The sequence below is a fragment of the Diplotaxodon limnothrissa genome, linkage group LG3 (genome assembly GCF_057381915.1).
Source record: "Diplotaxodon limnothrissa isolate DT_005_m linkage group LG3, D_limnothrissa_male_GT1.1, whole genome shotgun sequence".
NCBI lineage: Eukaryota > Metazoa > Chordata > Actinopteri > Cichliformes > Cichlidae > Diplotaxodon > Diplotaxodon limnothrissa.
The window spans coordinates 869,467-892,531 of NC_140598.1; the positions used below are offsets into that span (position 1 = coordinate 869,467).

General features: G+C 42.2%; 2 protein-coding genes across 2 annotated transcripts; both read right to left on the reverse strand.

Annotated features, from left to right (window-relative positions):
* Positions 1-10,522: 10,522 nt before the first annotated feature.
* On the reverse strand, positions 10,523-12,285 carry LOC146634223 (C-type mannose receptor 2-like). The gene is made up of 4 exons (XM_085375880.1): positions 12,216-12,285; positions 11,650-12,027; positions 11,145-11,489; positions 10,523-10,869 (listed from the first exon to the last, which is right to left on the reverse strand). The coding sequence occupies exons 1-4, from the start codon at positions 12,283-12,285 to the stop codon at positions 10,523-10,525; spliced, it is 1,140 nt and encodes a 379-aa protein (XP_085232006.1).
* A 6,457-nt stretch (positions 12,286-18,742) lies between these two features.
* LOC146634224 (butyrophilin-like protein 2) lies at positions 18,743-22,812 on the reverse strand. Its single transcript, XM_085375987.1, has 4 exons — positions 22,688-22,812; positions 21,208-21,558; positions 20,019-20,345; positions 18,743-18,852 (listed from the first exon to the last, which is right to left on the reverse strand). The coding sequence occupies exons 1-4, from the start codon at positions 22,722-22,724 to the stop codon at positions 18,743-18,745; spliced, it is 825 nt and encodes a 274-aa protein (XP_085232113.1). The 5' UTR covers positions 22,725-22,812.
* Between the last annotated feature and the right edge of the window lie 253 nt (positions 22,813-23,065).

The following is a 23,065-nucleotide window of genomic DNA, read 5'->3' on the forward strand; positions in this document are numbered from 1 at the left end:
GCCTGGTTCTGCCGGAGGTTTCTTCCTGTTAAAAGGGAGTTTTTCCTTCCCACTGTCGCCAAAGTGCTTGCTCATAGGGGGTCATATGATTGTTGGGTGTTTCTCTGTATCTATGAAGCGCCTTGAGGCGACTTATGTTGTGATTTGGCGCTATATAAATAAAATTGAATTGAATCAGACAGCTGCTGACTGACAATAAATTAAGAGCTGCCTCACTGTGAATCATCAGTTTTGAAATATACATTATTTCCCTTTAACCCTGTTAAATCAAATGTCATCTCATTATCTGTGATGGAAAATTTCAAGATTCTGCCCTTTTCTGTGGTAGTACGACCTGGCTGGCTGGATGGAAGCCCCTATAACAGCGGTGTTCCTTGTCTTTTTACTGTTTCCGGCTCTGTACTGTTACTATTCCATTAGCCTGTATGTCCCAGTGAATGTTCTTATACTTCATGGTTTTCAGTGTTCCCCCCATGGGCTTTTGTGTACCTTTTCGTTCCTAACATCCTTATAATGAAAACCTCACTTTAAGTTTGCCTTTTGGCTGCCTCCATACTAATTCAGAATTACTTGAGCTCACATTCTTACATTATCTAGCATTGTTTATGCGGCATGGTGACTGTTCTGTTAAACTTTTTCTGAATGTCTGTAAAAGACCAAAGCAAATGTGCTTTGCTGGTCTTGTTACCTTGGTAGCCAGGTACATCACAGAAAATCTTGTAGCAGTTGGGAGATGTTTGGCTTTTAATGTGTGTTTTTTAATCTTCCCCTGAACTATCTTCAGTGCAACCAAACAGCAAATAAAAAGAAAGAGAGCAGTATCTTAATATGATGTATCCCTCCCTGCTGTAGACATTGCAGGTGTACATGCCTTCATCTCTCTTTGAGGGGTATGTCAAATTGACACTGAGGTCTCCAGATTTCAGTGGATTTCTCTTCATCTTGGTTCGGTCTCTGTAAAACTGGTGCTGCTCTTGAGGCTGGTCGGAGCTGTTCTGATAAATGTGGACCTTATTGTCAGCATTGTTTACCCACTTCACTTTACCATTTTCAGTCAAGAAGTCTCTGCTATTGCACGGCAGCTGGACAGACTCCACCCCTGAATTGACCTCCACCCTGTAGACTGAGAGGACAACAAAGTACAACATGAGCTGTAAAGACAGAAGGACACCCAGGGCCCTGTTTCAGGAAGCCGGTTTAGTGGAAAAACTGAGTAAGTATACCCTGAGTTAACGAAAACTCTGGGTTTTCGGTTTCACAAAGCGAGTTCAGCTGCAGCCTGAGTGAGTCACTATGACGACACACTCCGTGAAGCTAACCTGCCCCCTAGAAGGTTTACTACAACTAACCCTGACTGTCTCCGCCCCTTTGTCGGAAACCTGACAGTAGGAAGTGTCGGACATGGCGTGCCACTTCCTTGAAGAGCCAGTAGATCGTGAAGCCCAAATTCTCCGCAGAGCTCTCCGCCGGGAGAGAGTGATCAGAGCGCGTTTGGACATTTTATCATTTCCTGATGATTTTCTGTGCGAACGTTACCGTTTCTCAGCACAATCTCTAAGTTATTTGGATAACATCCTCAGGCCATATATTACGCATGTGACACATCGCGGACATGCTCTCAGTTCATTGCATATTATTTGTATTGCACTTCGGTTTCTTGCAAACGGGAGCTTTCTGTATAATATTGGTGACGCTGAGCACGTTTCCAAGGCTACCGTCTGTCGGGCAGTCAGGAATGTTACAGTTGCACTGAAACGTCTCCTGTACTCGTCTGTGGTGTTCCCCGGTCACAGACCCACAAGATTTATCAAAGAGGGATGCCACAAAATTGCAGGTATCAGGATGACCAAAACTTAATGTATGATGTGGTGATACTTGGACTACTACTTAAATTGCACATTTATTTTCAGGGTTCCCAGGCGTGATTGGCTGTATAGATGGCACTCACATTCCAATCATTGCTCCTTCAGTAAATGAAGGAGACTATGTGAACAGGAAGTCTTTCCACAGCATTAATGTACAGGTACATAGTTCCCTGTAGCATTTCAAACTAACAAATTATTTCATTATAGTAATGGATGCTAATTTGTGTTCTCTGCACTGTGAAGATCATATGTGATGCTGCCAACATTATCACAAATGTGGAAGCCAAGTGGCCAGGCTCTGTCCATGACTCACAAATATTCCATGAATGTACACTGAGCACAAAATTTGGACATGGTGAGTTGAGAATACTTTAAAATATATAAAGACCAATTGCTTCAGGGACATTTGAACTGAAGTGTACCCTTCTGTCTTAGGAGAGTTCACTGGCTACTTGCTTGGTGATAGGGGGTATCCATGTTTACCCTATTTGCTTACCCCTTACCCTGACCCTGAACCGGGCCCACAGCAGCGATATAATCTGGCTAATTGCAGGACAAGAGCCAGAATTGAAATGACTATCGGAATGCTTAAGGCCCGGTTCCAGTGCCTGCAAAGACTCAGGGTCACCCCAGAAAGGGCATGTGACATTATTGTGGCATGTGTGATTCTTCACAACATTGCCACAATTAGAGGAGAACACTGTCCTTCTGAACCAAACATCAGCAGTGATCCAAACCATGAACATCCTGACCCTCCCACGGACATACAAGATGGAAGAGCAGTCAGAGACACCATATGTCACAATCATTTCTTTTGACCCATCACCTCAACATGTTGAAAGAAGAATAAACAGATTTTTTGTTCAACTGGCTTTATTGGTCACCTGTATTTCCTGTACACAAAGTATTAAAAGATGTAAACCTCATAAAGTGTCTCTGTTGCTTCCTCCTCCGTAACAGCTGTCAATGTTTCTTCATTATTTTCCTGTAGTAAAGAAATAGACAACATTGCTGTTCTACTGTAAACTCATATAATCTGTGGAGTATTACTCACAACTGCATGTTGGTCTGGCTCAACAGGAGGCTGCACCAGATGCAGTACACCATCACCATCAACTGATAGAATATGAGGTTTATACAGGTCACTTATAACTTACAAGGGACCAAATGGCAATTAACAAACATACCAAGCACCTTACACTTCATTGTCATTATGCTCTCAAAGACAACCAAGACTGAGGGAAGGCAAAATCAGTCGGAAAATAACTTCACTACAAAATAATCCATTATGGTAAAGAGTTTATCAAATGAATGAGTAGCACTGCAAAGGTGACTGTGAAGAAAGGATGTATGCACATCATGTATTATTTTGGATTTACCCCTTATGTAGGCACTTGTGTCTTGCGGGGTTATTGCCTCAGAGGATGTCCCCGCAGAGATGCCTTCGGCCACAGGGCGCCCACTGTTTTGGCTGAGGGCCAACTGCTCAGCCTCTGTGAGTGGTGGTGGTGGAGGACCCCCACCTGTTTTTCGGGCCTCCGCTTTTTTTCTGTTGGCTATAACGGGCCACATTTGAGCATACAGAGTAAGCAAATATGTACTTGTAATGTGCTCAGATAATTTCAATAAGTGCTTACAGAAAGAAAATTAATGTAGCCTCTAACTGCAATTGATTTACATAGGACAAACAGACCAAGCACTATGGCTCATAATACAATTACACCTCACCTGTTTGGACTATATTTTTATATTTCATTTTTACTTGCTGCCAGGCACGTTTGGGGCCTGTTGGGTTGCACCTGCGCTCACATCACATCACAAAATAAAATGTATAAAATAACAAATAAAATAACATATGATAAAATAACGTGTTAAATGGGTGGAAATCCCTAGATCAATGTTTATATTAACACTCACGCATTGACTCTGTCGGCTATGTTTTGCCATGCATGCTTTTGCAGCTGTGGCTGTGTTACTTTTTTCCGCGGAATTTGCATGTTATCGGCATATGCTGCCATCAGAATTTCGGCCTCAAGCGCTGTGAAATACATTGACCGCGCCTTCTTTCCCTCCGTCTCCATGGTGACTCGCTTAATCTGTGCTCCGCTTATCAGGGCTTTATGTATCCTCGTCCGCGCGCTTCACTTGGGGTTAAAGCAACTCCGCGTTGACTGAACTAATTGTTATCAGCCTTTCTGAAACGGAATATTCCGAGTTGGACAGTTCGGGGTTACTCAACCCTGAGTATCGTTTTTCACTCTGAGTTTTCCAAACCGGCTTCCTGAAACAGGGCCCTGGTGTTCATTTTACAATGTGGATCAGCCTGGATGGTAAATGGTAAATGGCCTGTATTTGTATAGCGCTTTTCTAGTCCCTAAGGACCCCAAAGCGCTTCACACTACATTCAGTCATTCACCCATTCACACACAGGCAAGCTACATTGTAGCCACAGCCACCCTGGGGCGTACTGACAGAGGCGAGGCTGCCGGACACGGGCGCCACCTCTGACCACCACCAGTAGGCAAACATGGGGTTAGTATCTTGCCCAAGGATATTTGGCATGCAGCCAGGAGGCAGCCTGGGATCGAACCACCGACCTTCTGATTAGTGGCTGACCTGCTCTGCCACCTGAGCTACAGCCACCCCAAATCCCTTACTGATGAAATCTGAATCAGCTGCTGACTTTCACTAAACTAAGGAGTCATATTTGGAATTACAAGTATTTTCCCCTAACTCAACAAATTCCAAGTCTCAGCATCTTCATGTCCCAAAGTGACATTAAAACACAACACTTTGGTTAGGAATGGAAAATAGTGGAGAAACGGAGATAGCAAAAGTACATTTGAGCAGTAACTAAAGCAGGTATTGTGTTCGGTTGCTGAACTTTGACTTTCAGCTGTATATCACTTATAAACATAAAGAAAAATGTTCATTTTTCTTTGTCTAAAATAAATAAGTGCACTAAAACATCATTCCAACATAGTCACTTGCTCATTTCCTCCATCGTGTGTGTGCCTCTCTGTGACATAAGCTAAACATCTAGCTAGCTAGCTCATCATGTCTCAGTCTAAACTGTACACTCAAAAATACAGGAAAGAGTGGGAATCAAACCCTGAATTTAAGGGCTGGTTGAAGCAGTTTATTGGAGATGATACACATGCATACTGCCTGTATTGCAAGGCGGATTTCTATGCCAAACTGAGTGATGTGAAAAAACACATGCTAACACAAAAAAATACTCAAAAGGCAAAGCATTGTAACAGTTCCACCCAAATGGTAAATGGCCTGTATTTGTATAACGCTTTCCTAGTCCTTACGGACCCCAAAGCGCTTTACACATTCAGTCATCCACACATTCACACACTGGTGATGGCAGCTACATTGTAACCACAGCCACCCTGGGGTGCACTGACAGAGGCGAGGCTGCCGAAGACTGGCGCCACCGGGCCCTCTGACCACCACCAGTAGGCAACGGGTGAAGAGTCTTGCCCAAGGACACAACGACCGAGACTGTCCGAGCCCGGGCTCAAACCGGCAACCTTCCGATTACGAGGCGAACTCCCAACTCTTGAGCCACGATCGCCCCATTGAAAATGAAACTGCAGTTTCTTACTAAAAAACAGACTCTTCAAAAAAGGCCGAAGCCACCATGGCATTAGCTATCGCTGAACACTGTTCCATGCTGGCATGTGATTATATTGGAGAGGCATGTAGAGCTGCTTTCTCAGACTCCACTGCTGCCACCCATTTCAAAATGCACAGGACAAAGTGCACAGAAATGATTAATGGTGTTCTAGCACCATACTTTCTGAAAAAGTTGGTTGCAGATGTGGGTGATCAGCGTTTCAGCCTCCTCCTTGATGAGTCCACAGATATGTGTTTCTAAGTATCTGGGGGTCGTCATAAGGTACTTTAGTGACACCAAGCAGACAATTGTGTCCACTTTTCTAGGGCTTGTTGAGTTGGAGGGAGGAGATGCCAGATCTATAGCTCGTGTTGTTGTGGGTTTCCTTGAGAAGTGTTGTCTTACAAAAGACAAACTCTTGGGGATAGGAACCGACAATGCATCTGTGATGACAGGGATTAACAATGGGGTCCATAAAGTGCTGAAGGAGGAGTATGGCCTCAAAGATCTTGTTCTTATTCGCTGTGTATGCCACTCTCTGCAGCTTGTTGTAAGTCATGCTTTCAATGACACCATACCCCGTAGTGTGGAGTACTTGGTACAAGAGACTTATAAACGGCTTTCAGTGTCTCCAAAGCGCAGGGAGGCCTACAAGGCCATTTATGAGACTATCAACTGTGGGGAGAAACCTTTACAGATAACCAAGGTGTGTGCCACACGTTGGCTCTCCATTGAACCTGTGGTTTCACGCATTTTGGACCAGTGGGACGAGCTTAGGCTGCATTTTGCAGTCATCAAGTCCAGTGAACACTGCTACATGGCTGAAGTTTTATACTCCATGTACAATGACCCTCAAAATATCTAGTACATGACTTTTCTGAAGTCAGCGCTGGGAGAGGTACAGACCACCTTCAAGGCTTTTGAAGGAGAACATGTAGATCCTCTTCAACTACTTTACAGCTTGGTTAGCCTGATCAAGTCTGTGAGCAGCAGGGTGCTGAATCCACTGGCAAATGTTGATGTACTCAAAGAGCCAATAGAGGGATACATCAGTTCCAAACCATACCTTGGTTACCTTTTTGAGTCGAAAGCAGCTGAGTTGCACCTTGCGCCTGAGGATGAAAAAAATGTCAGAAAGCGGTGTGTAGCCTTTACCATATCCCTTACTAATGAGTTGAGGGTGAGACTGCCGAACAATATTGTCAGTTTTCAATGTGGAAGAAACTCTAAAGCACAACAAGAGCCCTGGAGAAATGGAAAAAATTGCTAATCTCCTTGGCTTCTCCCTTGAAGCAATAGATAAGATTGCCCACCAGTGGCATACCATCCATCTTAGTAAATGGAATGAGACATAAAACACAATGGACTTCTGGGGTGAGATTTGGAAGTACAGGGATGCAGCTGATATCAACCCATTTCAAAAACTTGCAATGGCTGCTGTGTCTGTGTTGTCCTTGCCACACTCAAATGCTGAAGTTGAGCGAGTATTCAGCCAGATGAGTGTGGTAAAAAGCAAACTTAGAAATCGGATGTTCTTGCAGAGCCTTTTCCATCCTGTACATCCGATATGGACTGAAGCTGTCTGGTGAGGCTTGCTATGAGCACCAGCTGCCTGACAATGTTTTGCAGCTTTTTGGCACATCAGCTGCGTACTCATTTAAGTCAAATGCTACAGTTGCTGAACTGTAGAGAATCTTGACAAAAATGAAGATGACCCACTCTTTCTGAGGCCAGCACAGCCTGGATGTCTGAAAAAAAAAAAAAAACAATCAGCCTGAATTAGGACCAGACCATCATTTTTTCGCATTGCCACTGTTTATTTCTACTGTCTGTTTTTGGTCCATTTAGATTGCTAATGTAGTTTGTTAACAACATTATGGTTAAAATTTTCTTATTTTACCCTTAGTCTTGTGTGGTTTAAAACTACTTTAAAAAGGAAAAAAAAAAAAAGTAACTCTGCCAGAGTGCCTATTTGTGGTCACTTTTGCCGGTCCCAAGCCCGGATAAAGGAGGAGGGTGGGATGATATGATATTAAAACAATAATTGCTAAAGAAATGTAACTTGTAGTTGTAAATATAAATTCCCAAATGCATTTAGGATGTTTTTTACTCACTTATTTCTCTCTCCTACAGCGTAGTTTACAAGCATGACCAATTATGCAAATTAGGCGATGACATCATTTAGCGACTTCTAGCGACTTTTAGGACAGCCAATAGCGATTTTCCTTACTGAGGAGTTGGCAACACTGATCTGAGAAAGCAAGACCGAGACAGTGAGACCAAGACAAGACCAAGACCACGTAAAAGTGGTCTCGAGACCAAGACCGGTCTCGAGACATCCAACTCTACCTTGTGCTTGACCATTTTCATAGGAATGTTTTTGCTAAGCCATTGAACTTTGACCTATGAACCATTCAAACATAAAGAAGGCACAAAAAGCAGTCTGTCACAAAAACACATTGTTTGTTGTCTTTTCTTTAGTCGTATCTACGAACAGTGCTAAAGGTAACGCAGCCTGACAGCAATAGAAGAGCATCTTTCTCCGACATGTTGATCAGCAAAGAGCCATTGGCTGAAAACCTGGCATTTCTCAGTTTGCTGTGCAGTGTGTCCTTAAAAAAGTTGTCCTTCCAAACCAGTGGAGGACAAAGGAAGAAGCAGCAGGCCTAATAATCTATCTACAGCAGGTGGACAGCATGAGAAAATCACATCTTAAGAAACAGACACACCATGCACTGCCACATGGAAAGCATCTAACTGTGAAGATTGGGACGGTGGTCCAAACACACTGTCAATGGTGCATTCGCTTCTGATTCAAAGACTGGGGATTGTCCACATTGAAGACGCCCAATCAGAGAGAAAATCAGCTTCCTCATGGTGGAACATCGGCCTTTATGTTTTGCTTTTGTCAACCTGTGTTAACCTTGTGCTCCCTGTGCCTACAGTCATCCATGCCCACATCGTGTCTATATTGAGTCCATCCTTTAATGACCAGGTGTGGACATTTATACGCCATCCAACCATTACCCAACCTGGACGCCAACATGACATTCAACATTTGGACTTCGAACTGGGTAATTTTTTGGACGTTAATTGGACGTCTATGAAAGGTGCAGGAAATTTAAATGATTAATAAGTAATTTTTATCTTTTTTTTACAAATATCAGTATGACACATGAGAATACAGATTATTTATAAACACACATGTGTTAGCCTATTGATTTTTTCAGTGTGTGTACCTGTTTTTATTTAACTTGTTTATTTAGAATCAGAATACTTTATTGATCCTCAGGGGAAATTATTTGTGGTTACAGTGATCCAATATAAACAAACAGTAACAGAGACAGACAATACACCATGTGAGAATAGCACAATAACATAATTTCAATTAATCACCTTATTTGTTTGTAACCAGGTTAAAAACGTGATTGATTTAAATGTATTGAAATACTAAAAACATTGAAACCATAAACTGTAAAATAATAATGTTTAAAATATTCAAACAAATTTTTAAATGCCTTTTAAAAGGAGTACAGTGTGTTTAACAAGTTTAAACGAGCATTTACATTATGTATGGTTCATTTTTACAAGTTTCCTGTTTTATTGTGAAATGCTTCTGAGAGGAAGTGACTGTGGTTGTGATCGGTGACTCTAAGTTTGTGCCAGTGTGTATGAACTGGACTATCTCCTCGACAGTCTTTGTGGATGTTCATGTTTTACAAACTGTCTGTGAGAAGCTGGAGACATTTCTGCTCCACATCCACTGAGCAGCTGCTCACTTTTGTCTTAGCCCAGGAGCCCACATACAGAGGTCCTAAGGACACCAACACAGACATTTAAAAAAAAAATGTTGACCGGTGTTACAAAATAAACCTTTAGTGGACCAAAATTGGAAGTCCAAAATGAACTTTTAAAAGATGTTACTCCGACGTGACTTTGCGCAGTGCGAGTGACATGTAAACATAACAATGTATCAACTGCAGAGCACTCATATGAGGTCCGATGTCACATACACACTCCTAACTAACAAAGCTCTATCAGACTGATTTAAGACTTATGTTATTACCGGGCGTCAGCACGTCAAAATTTTCCAAACTACTGATGTTTTTTGCCTTTTTGGTGGCTCCATAATCTGCCTCCAACGGCCATGCACGCTTGTGAAGTTCCTAAAATCACCTTCGATCTAGATCTTTGTCTTTTCAACAGCTCAAATCACATAATGAGGCAGTGACATCATTTCAAAGAAACAAGGCCTCATTTGTCTTTGGTCTATGGGTCTCTTTGGGCCTCAACACAGGCTTCATTTGGACACGCCCCCTGTGCTCAACACAGAAGATACATTTCATCATTACATTAATGCTACATGGAAAGCATTAGCTGCAGTTAATATAATATACTATGATGTATGTAGTGTGTACCTGTAAATCCAGGTAGTTGTGGTATTGCATGTGTTGGATGCACATTTGCTTTTACTGGCTTGGAACCAGCTGTAAAAATGCATCATGTTGACTTTGCTCTTAACTGGTCTTATCATTAAGAGGAGCTGTTTGCATTAGCTAATGTGAAAGCTGTAACAGTGACAGACTTGGTTAAATGAAGGTTTATTTGTCTTCATGAACACATGATCAGATTATAGAGCTCATATGGAGTCATGACACAAACATGGTTTTACCTGCTTTTAGTGACAGGCTTTGTAATTCAAGCTGAGGATACAATGGAGCGATGCAAAGATTTACAGCACATGAAGCAGAAACATTAAAACCTTCATCTTATCTGAACTAAATACAACAAACATCCTGCTACAGTTTAATAATGAACCAATCCAGCAACAATGAAGGAAGAAACCAAGATGCTCCTGACTCTGGTAAAGGAGAGGACATGAAACACAGACTGCTCTCTGCAAATGTCTAAGCTGCAGGTAAAAATCTGTTGGTCATTTTCAAACCCAGAGACTGTAAACACTGAGCAGAAACACAGAGTTCACCCCAGAAAATCTACATGTCCAGCTAAGAAGTGACTTTAGGTTTAAACTTTAGTGTTTTATACAAATAAAATTAAATGTCTCATTTTTCCTCTGACTGACCCACTCGTGCTGCCCTCCTGTGGTCATGGCTGCAGACATGCCACAGTCTTCAGTCCTTCCCCCTGAAGCCCACCTCTCATAGCACACTACATAATCAGTGACCCAAAGCCACAAACGTGCAGCACAGCCGTACTGCAGTCCCAGCCACACGAAAGGAGTCGAGGCTTTTTTGGCTCTTTCCTGGACCCATCGCTGCTCCTCAGGGTTGCTGATTGTAACCAGGTCATTGTGTTTCTGTCTGCAGTAATTCAAGGCTTCCTCCCAGGTTTGGTTTTGGCTGATCAGGATCAGTTTGTCTGCCACAAAATCAGAGACAACATCAGTCAGTTAAATCTGGAGTTAAAATATCTGGATGTTTGGTCCAGTTTCACTAGAAGAACAAAAGAAAACATTTCAGTGATTCTTCAGATGAATCAGTCGCTCTACAGAGAAATCTCTGTTCCAACCATCAGCTAAACATCTTCACCTGCAGAAATAAGTGGCTGAAGAAACATACTGACCTAAATCCTCTCAGTGACTCCAGCAGTTCATCTGTTGGACAAACAGCTGAGATAAATCTGTGTAAACTCACCATCATAGCAGAAGAAAGGCTTTCTTTGGTCACATCCAGCAGAGCTCCATCTTCCTGATCTCTCTAACAGAGTCGTAGCACATGTCCTGTTGTTTAGTCCATCATTAAATGAGTCCATGTCCCAGTATCTGAAAGAGAAGTTACTCCCATCTGACCACCTCCAGCTGTCTCTGAACAGGCCGATCCACGAGGCTGTAGACTTCTGCAGCTTCTTAAACTCTTCACTGTATATCTGATTGAGTCCACTGGCCAGGTCGGTGTGATGCTGTCTGCAGTAGCTCTGAGCCTGAGTCCAGGTCACAGACGTCTCAATCAAATGAAAGGTTTTATTGTCTTTCATCGTTTCTGTCGAGTCAACAGAAAAACACAAAAACATCTTTATCAGCTAATTTGTTTCATTCTTCAAACTGTCTCTTTCAGGAACATGTGATATAACTCAGATTATAAACTACATTATAACATTATTAAATATTGTATTATCATATTACTGTCCACATATTCTCACCATCATAGCAGATGAACTGAAATGTGTCACTACATGGAAAATCTTCCCACTTGTCTACTGTCCTCACACAGTTCTCAGGGGTGCCACCATAATCATCTGGCTGTCCATCTCCCCAACAGGTCTTATTTTCAGTGTATTCCTCCCCCGGCAGAGACCAGTGCCACGTCCTGTTGTCTCTTCCTGGCTCGCTGTACAGTCCAATCCAGGCTTGTGTTTGACTCTGTGCAGAGTCTTGAAGTCTTCTCATGTCTGTCAGGTCAAACACTTTGGCCAGGTCTGTGTAGTTCTCTCTGCAGTATGCCCGTGCTTCATCCCAGCTCATCTCTTCTTTAATAAAGTGGTACTCATACAGGTGACATGTGATGAAGACACACTGACCTGAAACAGAAGAAATACTGTTGAATATCTGCTGATACAAGCAGGAAACTCATGTTCCCATCAAACTGTCCAGTTTACAGGTCAATCCTTGATTGTCTCAGTAAGAGTTCATTTGTTTAATGAGTCCTGATCAAACTAAAGGATTTCAGGTGGAAACAATCAGGAGCCATGGTAAAATGATCACTCACCCATCAGAAGAAGCAGAAACAGACTCCACTGCATCGTCGCTCTGTCACATGAAAATGACTTTTCTGTCATTTGGAGGAAACAATGAATCCAGCAGCTCTTCAGTGTTTGATGGACACGCAGCACTTTATATTAAACACAGATATCTAGTTTGTCACACACTGCTGTAAGAAATATATGATTGTTCTTAATAAATGATCATCTGTTTAAAATTGTCCATGAAGAAAAAGCAACAGTTCAAATGTGGTCCACACAGCACCTCTGTACACAAACATGAAATGAGCCTGCAGGTTTGAAACTTACATCTGGTTCTTCTCTGGTGTTCATGCAGACAGCTGTGCAGTAAATAACCATCTGTACTAACACACTCTCTCTTTGTACTCCGCATTTCAATATTAAGATACAAATTTCCCCCTGACACAAAGACACAGTGTAGATATGAGTTTTGAAAGGACTTGTTTGCATTAAGCTATGGAAAAATAACAGGAACTGTCTCACTGTGGACTGTCCCTCAAGATAAATGAGGAAGTGTGATAATAATATGTAAATATAACTTCCTACTGTTTGTGGTGCAGGTGAGAGACAGTCTATGACTCTCTTTTATATCTCAGGTTTTAAACACCAGTTTCTCCAGTAAATTCTGAAGGAATATGTAAATTATCAACCTTTTCCTTCTTACTTTATGTTACTGGGTGTACTGGTTAGTTGGGAAATCTATATTGCAGACAGATGTGAATGTGAACACGAATGGTTGTCTCTGTCTATGTGTTAGCGCTGCTAACAGAGTCTGGTGACATGTCCAGGGTGTGCCAAATGATCACCCTGAGTCGTGAACAATGGACATCACTGGGGTGCTGGGTTTCCTCCTTTTTAGTGCACAGCCAGGTTATTAATGCAGCGGCGTTTAGTTGTTGTTTGTTTGTGGGCCTTTCTGTCTGAAGATAAATGGGAGAAAGGATTCGTAACTCATCCAAGTGACTTCTTCAGTCTGGGCTGACTGCTGGTTTCCCCAAACTTATAAACAGTGCACTTGTACAATGACTGAAACTATAGCACCACTAAAGGAACAATGGGCTGTGAGGTCAGCTTTAGAGATGTCAGGATTTCACTTTTTTATGTCCGATACTGATATCATAAATTTGGATATCTGCTGATATAGTCTATAGTCTATTTTGATAATCAATAAAACTGTTTTTAAAAATATTTTTGTTGCATTTTGTGTAAGTTCGTACTCTTGTTTTAAAAAAACAAAACACTAAAGCTATTCTGTTAACCCTGTATGCAAAAATGACACTGCACCCAAATATTTCATAGTTCAGCAAAACTGATCAGTCTAATAAACTTAAACCTACACCATCCTCCCTATTCTGGTATTTTAAACAGTACTTAGCAGAAATATTAAACAACCCAACTGATAGGGCTGCCAACTCCCTGCAAAAATATTAGGGATTAGTGATGGTTTATCACACATGGTAAGTAAACCAAGCTAAGTGAGGTGGTCGTTGAAACTGCTGGCCCAGATGGTCTCACCCACCACACCCCCACCATTCTCATGGTCTACATGGGAAGGGAATGATGGGACAAGCACAATCGCAGCGGGATCGGCTGCAACTGAGGCGGATGAGAAGCTGGGGTCATTGCCAGTTGCAGTGGAGGACAGACTGTGCAGACCCAGATCACAGTCTGCTGGGTCATCCTAAAGCTGGTGGTGGAAACTCCGTAGGTGAGCAGTGATGGGCTTGATCAAGAACCCAGGTATTGTCCAGGGGCTGGCGGCAGTGAAAATGCTTTAGCTGGTCATGCTGGGCAACTTTCACTTTAGACCTTGGGTTCATCTGGATCCGATAAACTAGGTCATCAAATTGTCCCAGGACAAAGAATGGTCCTTCATACAGTGGGAGGAACTTTTTTACCTTGTTCCTTTGATGAGATAACACACTATCTCCAATCTTGTACTGTGTCTGGAAACAGTTATTGTCGTATTGTCTCTTTGCACAAGTGAATGACTCACGCAGGGCTTCCCTGGTGATGAGGTGGGCTATCTCCAGCCACTCACGCATCTGCTACACATACTCTGGAGCTGAGGGTTGGTTGTCTGGATCGTGGGGTAAACCTGCGACCGCTGGCTTGCTCAATTCTAAGCCAAACATCATGAAGTTTGGGGTGGAGCCTGTATTACTTTGCTTGGTCGCCCTGTAGGCCATAACGGCATACAGGATCATCAGGTCCCAATCCCAATGGCATAATGTGGAGGCCATTATGTTTTGGAGAGTGGCATTGAAACATTGCTGGCCATCTGTAAGGAAGAGGACTCCCTTGCTAGGATTATTTATATTATCTGTATAGCACTTTACAGCACCCCTTTTACTTTATTAAAAGCACCTTATGAAGCCCTTTATTTGGCATCGCACTTTAGACATAGATTTGCACAAAAGAACATTTGCACACAAGTAGTTAAATTTTGTATTTAATATTTATTGTGTATTTTAAAAATCAGTTGGTAGCCTTTATTCCAGGTCCTGCACAGCTGCTCCTCATCAAGGAATGTGGTGGCTGTCTCTGAGGAAAAAGGAATGGTGATTGTGAGAAAATAAGGTTTACCACTAAGGAGAACTAATGCAAGTGTGTTTGTGGAAAATCTAGTGATAAAAGTGATGCAAAGAAGTGATTGCAAGATGTGATTACTTACCTTTCTTTCCTGTGTTCTCTCCAAGGTGTTTGGGCAAATGTTTCCCCAGGGGTCCAGACACCATTTAAAGGTTCTGGGAGAGACCATGGGTTAAGGGAGTGTGGGGAATCTTTTGTGCTTACCATGATCTCCCACCCCCAATAATCATGGAATCTTTTCACACAGTTTCTTTAAAAGAACATCCTGACGAGGAGAGAGCCACACTTATATCACCAAGATTCTTCATCCTAATTCGCCAAACTGGATCCTTAGATTTACCAATACTGCTCTTCTAGCTATTCCACATTTACTTTCGCCTCTACGCACCATTGACTCTGTGGCTTGTTTAAAAAACAGCTGAAAACTCATCTATTTAGATGACATTTGGGTAAAGAAGGCTGAATGTTTCTGAGGAACAGAATATGAATATATATAAAAGCAGCCGCCGAAGGAGGACTACCCTTCCAACTTGTCTTGGCACCGCTGCCCACACCTAACCTCGCTGATCTTCCTGCTATACAATTTGCCTCCCATGAGAAAACTCTCAGGCGCAAACATGGCTGCACACTGGTTGAATCTGTCTGGCGCTCCCCTGATGGCCGCCCATGTCTGCCTAAACACTTCTTCCCCTGGTTTCTAAAATGGGCACATGGGTTAGACCATGTGTCCAAAGGGGATGCTACAAGCTGTAACATCGCTATGGTTCACCAAAGGGTTTTCCACAGCAGCTGAGGGGTATTGCAAAAGGTGTCTCATTTGTGCCACCAAGAATGTGGGACGCCCAGTACAGGAAAACACTGCACCAGATATGCCTTTTGACAATCTAATTATGGATTTCATTGAATTGACACCAGCTGAGGGAAAGAAGTTTTGTCTGGTAGTAGTGGACATGTTCTCTAAGTGGGTAGAAGCATTCCCGACTAAAAGTGCAGACAGCAGTGCAGAGGCAAAAGCCCTCCTGTCAGAAATCATTCCCAGGTGGGGTATCCCGGGGAAAATCACAAGTGATAATGGCACTCACTTTGTGAACCAGTTTCAAGTTCAAGTTTCAATTTTATTTCTATAGCACATTTAAAAGTCTCAGGTACATCAAAGTGCTTCACAGACGAACCGCATTTGCGGGGTTACAGCAGTAAAGGAGCAGGAAATACAATTATCAGCAAAATAAATACAGTTTTAAAATGGTGACGTGACAACAAGCATGAACCGGGGAAAAGTTAAAAACGAAGTTGTTTGGAAGGCAGGTGGGGTTTTAAACGTGATTTAATGGATTGGATGGATTCCGACGCACGGACATCAATCGGCAAGCTGTTCCAGAGTTTTGGTGCGGCAAAAGCAAATGCACGATCCCCCCTAGTCGAGGCATTGCTTGCATTAAGAGCCCCTGGTTAGAGGATCTGAGTGCTCTCGTGGGGATGTATAGGTCAAGGAGGTCGATTAAGTAACTGGGTGCCAGGTTATTTAAAATTTTAAAAGTGTATAAAAGGATTTTAAAAATGATACGATATTTGACGGGAAGCCAATGAAGGTTGGCGAGGGTGGGTGTGATATGGTCATGTCTTAAAAGGCGTGCTGCGGCATTCTGGACTAGTTGCAGGCATTGGATGAGGGAAAGTTGGAGGCCTAAATAAAGAGAATTACAGTAGTCCAATCTCGAAGTTACAAGAGCGTGAATGAGCTTTTCAAGGTCATTATGTCGTAAGTAGGGCATTGCCTTAGAAATTTGGCACAGTTGGTAGAAGCTGGTTTTCACCACTGCAGCCACTTGCTTGTCTAATTTGAGGGAACTATCCAGTACTACTCCAAGGTTTCTGACAGTAAACGATAGATGACTGGCATAGGATCCCAGGCATTGAAGGAAATCAGCGAGCGACTAGGTTTCAAATTGCAAACACACTGTGCATATCACCCACAATCTGGAGGTGCTGTGGAGAGAATGAACGGCTCCTTAAAGTCCAAGCTGGTGAAGTGCTGTGAAGAAACTGGCCTCACGTGGCCAAAAGCACTTCCCCGCGTGCTGATGTATGTGCGGACACGGACCAGACCCCCAGCACACCTGGGCTGTTACCCCGTATCGGGTTCCCAGCCCTCGAACTCTCCAGCCTTCAGGCTCAATCCATGGACTCTTACTTTAGAGTGAATTCACAGCACACAGCATCTATCATAGCTCTGCTCTAGGTTAATCATAGTATTGTTGTAGTTCAAAGAGATCATAGTTTTGGCTTTTGCTCCAAGTTTATTCCTATTGAAATGTTAGTTTAATTTTGCTCACAGTTTTTCATAAGTAAGACTCCAGACTTTAGTTATAGTTACTTTATTGTCAAGTGTCATTGGTTAAATGAGTACAGTACTCTCTGTATATAGTAACCATTGTCCTTAATGTAAATATGTAAGAAAAATTGTGTATGTTTCTGTTCTGTGCCCTGTGTACTGTTTGTTTGTATATGTGTCTTTCTGGCTGCTGTTACAACCAAATTTCCCCTTGTGGGACAATTAAAGGATTATTCTATTCTATTCTATTCTTAAATCATCAGGCACGTTGTGTGTAGTTCAGCCGTTGTGTTTTCACATTACTTCACTGAACATATGAAACCACAGAGTGAAGCTTGACTAACATCTTTTGAGCTGCTTAATCTTTGGATTCCTACCATATATTCAAAGACCAAGGCAAGAACACAAGTACACACACTGAGAAACAGCCAGAGTTAGCTAGTTTAACGTGACCATGTGAATAGCTGACAGAGGAGGTGGGAATGTAGGAGCAGGAGAGCACAAACACTGGGAGCAGGGAAATTCTACTTCGTTAAATTTTACATGCTAGAAGTGCACGTAACCTGGCAAGGATGCTGATGTAGATGCTAATTAGCATTAAGCTAACTCTGTTACAGAGTGTTAATATCGTACACGGTCCCTTTTCAAACAAAACCAATTAGATAAAAATAAAAACAGCACCTTTAATATTATTATCATCATCACTCCCGAATACAGGATAAAGTGTTTCTTTAATGTGGCCCACATGTGCTCCTGCTGTGGACCTGATTTCATTGGTTAGCTGTTTAAACCAGTAAGTACCACCAACAAAGGGGCCTCACGACCAAACCAATATGTATATTCCCAAAAACATGCTCTCATCTGGTCACAGTTCAGCAGCTAACCTTATAATAAACATCATATAGAAATGTTAAACTGAGATCTGAACTGTGACATGAGTGCAGTGTAAACATGCTAACTTCAGGAACTTATCTCAGCTGCTGCAGGACAAGAAACATGTCTTTGGACTGTAGGAAGCATAAAGCAGCCAGTGGACAGCATGAGATCCAGTATTAAAGACAAACTGCTTTGATCTCAGTCTAACAGGCTGGTTTATCAGTTTACTTTAGGCTTCACTGACACACGTGGACCATCACATATTTGTAGTGACTGCCTTCACTCCACTGTGGCCTCCTGAAGACCGACCTCTCCACTTTCACTGCCTAAAGAACAGAAAGGACACAGAGCAGAGCATAAGGACAGACACATGTGAGTGTGACCCTCCATCATCTCCTCTGCTGTGTAACCAGCAGCTCCTCACTCCTGCTTTAATTAATGTAATGTATACTTTATTGATCCCTGTGGTGAAATTACTTCTTTTTTTTCTCAGTATTTCTCATTCACTCAGTGAAGCAGTGTGTAGGGATGGCACCTTGCTCAGCGGTACCTCAGGGTAGCCGTTCAGTGGACATACTGATCAACCACTCTACCTACTGAGCTATCCCTGCCCTGTGTTTCTCTGACTTGGAGCTGATTGATCTATGAGGCGGTTTGCTTTTTGCTAAAGACACACAGAGACACAGAATCACATACCTTCTTTTTAGCCGTCTTCTACCATTGATGTTTGCGAACACCCCAGCAAAAGCCCACAGGAATAGAAATGATGATCGCAACAATGACGCATGCCAGTGTGATTATTGTTATGTTGTTGGATTTGTATTCTGTCAATAAGAAAAGACAGAAACAAAAAATCAAAACCCAGCACATCTGAAGAAATGTCCCACCAACGTTGCCCTGAACTCTGAGCTGGATCTTTAGTACTGACTGCTAGATTGGATCACCTGGAGGGTTGCCCTGCTGTGATTGGTTGTTAGGTTACAAGTGTTACCTTCTGTCATGCTCTGATGGTGGCATTTCTTTTATTTCTTTCTTCATTTTTAGCTCACTCATAACCAGTGTTGGTCAAGTTACTTGAAAAAAAGTTACTTAGTTACTTTTTAAAAACACGATTTACAACCTGAAGAGGTGATAAAGCGATAGATCTTTCAGCCCAATTCTAATTTTTCTGCATAATCCATCATACAAAATGTAATCAAATGGAAAAGTCTCTTTTTTTAACTTGTTTTATCAGTTTTAATCTTTTAACTTTATGCATCAAGCAAAAATTTAATTATATGCAACATTCACTGACTGGAAGAACTTTGTTTAACATTTAAACCTATTTTCTACACATTCCAGCACATAAAATAAAATATTTTGTGTGTTTACACTCAGTCTTTCAAATAGATGCAAGTAAAACACAGCAGAAAATAAATAAAGTCAAAGACTCAGCGGTCCTGTTGCTCTATTTTCACCTGTATAGCAGGAGGAGGTTTGCCCTGCTGCAGGTGTGCCGCAGCGGTCAGTTGAAGAATCCGCGAGTTTCTCTGTGAGTTTCCCATTACGTCGTTGCGCACTCGGTGCTTGCTTGGAAGTTTAGGGGTTTTTTTTCGCACAACGGACACTAATGTTTTTGTCACTTTTTATGGAATCAAACTCAAAGTAAGGTCAGTACTTCCACGCTTTAAATGCTGCACGCTCATACTCTCTCCCACAATCGATATGTGATCCATTGTTGATCTGCACACAGCTGTTGTCACTAACGTCACACTCGCTTACGTCACTGTCATGAGACATTCTAGCAAAAAATCACGGTTTTAGTAACGCAGTAACGCAGCGTTCCTACGGGAAAGTAACGGTAATCTAATTAGCGATTTTGCAATAGTAATCCCTTACTTTACTCGTTACTTGAAAAAAGTAATCAGATTACAGTAACGCGTTACGCGTTACTGCCCATCTCTGCTCATAACACTTGATTCAGATATCAGTATGTATCTACAGCACTGACCTCTGACATAGAGCTTCACTTGTTTCATCAGCAGGATGTTTCCCTCCCTGCTGTAGACGGTGCAGGTGTAGATGTTTGTGTCTTTTTCTGTGGGGCGGTCCAGGAACAGACTGAGGTCTCCAGTTTTCACCAGGTTTGCATACATCTCTGTTCGGCCTCTGTAATCCTTACTCTGTTCAACTGGCTGGTCCAGGCCATCTTGAAATACATGGACCCTATGATCACCACTGTCCATCCACTCCACTTTAGCATCTTCAGCCAGATGAAGTGTGGTTTTGCAGGGCAGCTGGACAGACTCCACCCCTGAATCCACCTCCTCACTGTCAGCTGAGAGAACAACAAAGCACATCATGAGCTGTACAGACAGAAGAAAATCCTGAAGTTCATCTTTACTGCAGATCAACCAGGTGTCCTTTCTGATGAACTGTGATGCAGGATTTAAATTGAAATCAAAGAACTGAAGATCACTGATGGACTGTGTGATATTCAGTTCCTGCACAGTAAAAATGAATGTATATAGTTTTGCGATGGCCAGTGGCTGAGCTGTGGTCTAGTTCAAAAAGCAGTAGTTTGCTTCTGTGTATGCCTTTGATGATTATTGACTTCATCAATTGTTGGTTTAAAATGGAGCACTGTAACAAAAAATAATTTCCCCCAGGGATCAATAAAGTATTCTGATTCTGATTCTGATCAGAGGGGACTCTAGAGACTTCACTGAACTATGAGGGCACCACCTCCACGTGTGCTTCACTCTGTGTTTTCTGGCATGTGAATTAGACACTTAGTCAGAATTACTTGATCTCACACTCTGGTATCGTTCACAATTGCTTCTCAGCATGCAGCACATTTTGAATTTCCCTGAAAAAGAACCAACAAGTCTGCAGGAATGAAAGAAAACAGAAGATAATCTCCTTGCAGATGAAATAAATGTAGCTTCTAATGCAGTTATTCTTACATTTGAACCATTGGTCTGACCAGTGAATGTGATCAAAGGCGGGATTCAGATTTCCATGTTTTGGTGGGAGGTTTGTGTTCAGCTCTTCCAGTTTGCTAAAGTTTGGGTGAGTGACACAGAACGACTCATGAACTGCATTATGGGTACTGTAGTATAAGAGGATAAACAGACATAGACCTCTGAACAGTATTGACCTTTGACCTGGTATCATAGGTGTTGAGATTTGTGGCTGACCTTTGACCTGCAGCTGTACATCTGTCAGTGTCCGTTCTTTCCTCCCATCACTGAGGGTGCAGCTATATTTGCCGCTGTCGGTCAGTTGTGGTTTTCTCAGAGTGAGGCTGAAGTCTAAAGAGTCCAGAGCATCAGGCCTCATCGACGTGCGCCTGCTGTAACGCCGGTTTTGTCCTTTAAGATCATCTCCTTCTTCTCGTCGTACGTGGACGGTTGTGGGATCGAGATCATTGCGGGTCCAAGTCACTGTGGGATTGTCGTCAGGTATAAAACCTGAGTGCTGACAGGGCAGCTGGACAGACTCTGCCTCTGTATTTCCTTCTACCTCCACAGCCAGAGCATGCTGGGAAACTGAGGACACAAAACAAAAGAGCACAAATTAACTGCATGCTGTGGGTTTCCCAGTGTCAACGCGGTGAACTGCAGCTCACATTAACTGTTCAACCATCCTCAAAGCAACAACAACAACAAAGCACTTATCATAGATGGTTTATCCATGATATTAATAATAAAAAATAATAATAAACTAAATAATAATAAATTAATAATAAAGTATAACATTGTTGGCTTTTGATGATGGCTCCTTCAGGCCTCGATGTGCTCCTCATCCTCTCTACTCAAGATCAGACATCACCATTAGTAGATTCATTAGATAAGAATAATTAAAGTGATTTGATAATGAGACTGGTGAAACTTATGGCCTTAAAAACTGACAGATCCTTGGGGCCTATTTTTTGCAGCACAAACATTTGATACCACTTTTGTTGGATTTTGAAGAAGGTGGGGAGGCCAACTTCACTCACATCAAAGAAATGGTTTTGACTTGATCAGTGTTAACCCCGCCCCCTGGGTTTGATGGGTGAGGTTGACAGATAAAATTATTTCATGGTGAGACCTGAAGGAGTCAAGTGTGCCAAAATGAATGAATTAAGTACACCATTAAATAATTAATTACATTTGTCAAAAATATTTATTTATTATTTCTCATTTTAAATAATTATTTAATGGTGTACTTAATTCATTCATAATGTCAGCCCTGGCGTTCTGTCCTGGTGATCCGTGTGGCACTAAAAAGCTCTGATAACGTCCATCCAGCAGCTGATAACAGGGACATTTGGTGCCATGTCAGAGCTGCACAGTCAATCATCCGTTTGGCTCTTTAGTTTGAAGAGTTCAAAGCAGCAGCAGAGAATCTAAAGTGTGTCACACAGCACCAAGTTTCCTTTGGTCACATATGAAATGTGAGTCAGAGCTTCAGCTACACAACAACACACACAGCAGCTGATTGTAACATGAGCTCATCTGAAAGGCACCAAGAAGAATCCAGAGATTTGAAAGTTGCTGCTTTGGATTGTTAGTTTGATCTGAATCAGAATCCAGTGTTTGATGGAAATCTCCTCCTGCTGCACTTCAACACATTAAAGAGAGAGAGATGAAAGAAAAGCTGATGATGAGAGCAGAGAGAGGAAGGTGTACTTACCGTGCAGGAGGATCACAAACACCACAAACATCTTCATGTTCCTGTCAAACTCAGAGACTCTTTAAAAGCCCTTCAGGACATCAGCTCACAGCAGCTTCACTTTCCTCTGCTGATCATCTACTGACACTCTCACACTGCTTCAGATGGGACATGAGGCTGACGGCTACAGTACCCACTGTGACCATGTTACTGTTGATCCACAGAGTTAAATCAAAGCCTGTGAGGAAAAGTGTGAGCAGACGGGTCAATAAGGTGTGTCTGTGTCACAGATCATTTACAGCCCGACTCGACCAAACTTCAGCAAAGCAGCAATAAAATGTGAACTTTGCTAAGAAACAAAATAAACTTGTTAATGTTTAATTTTGGTTCTTAAGTGAC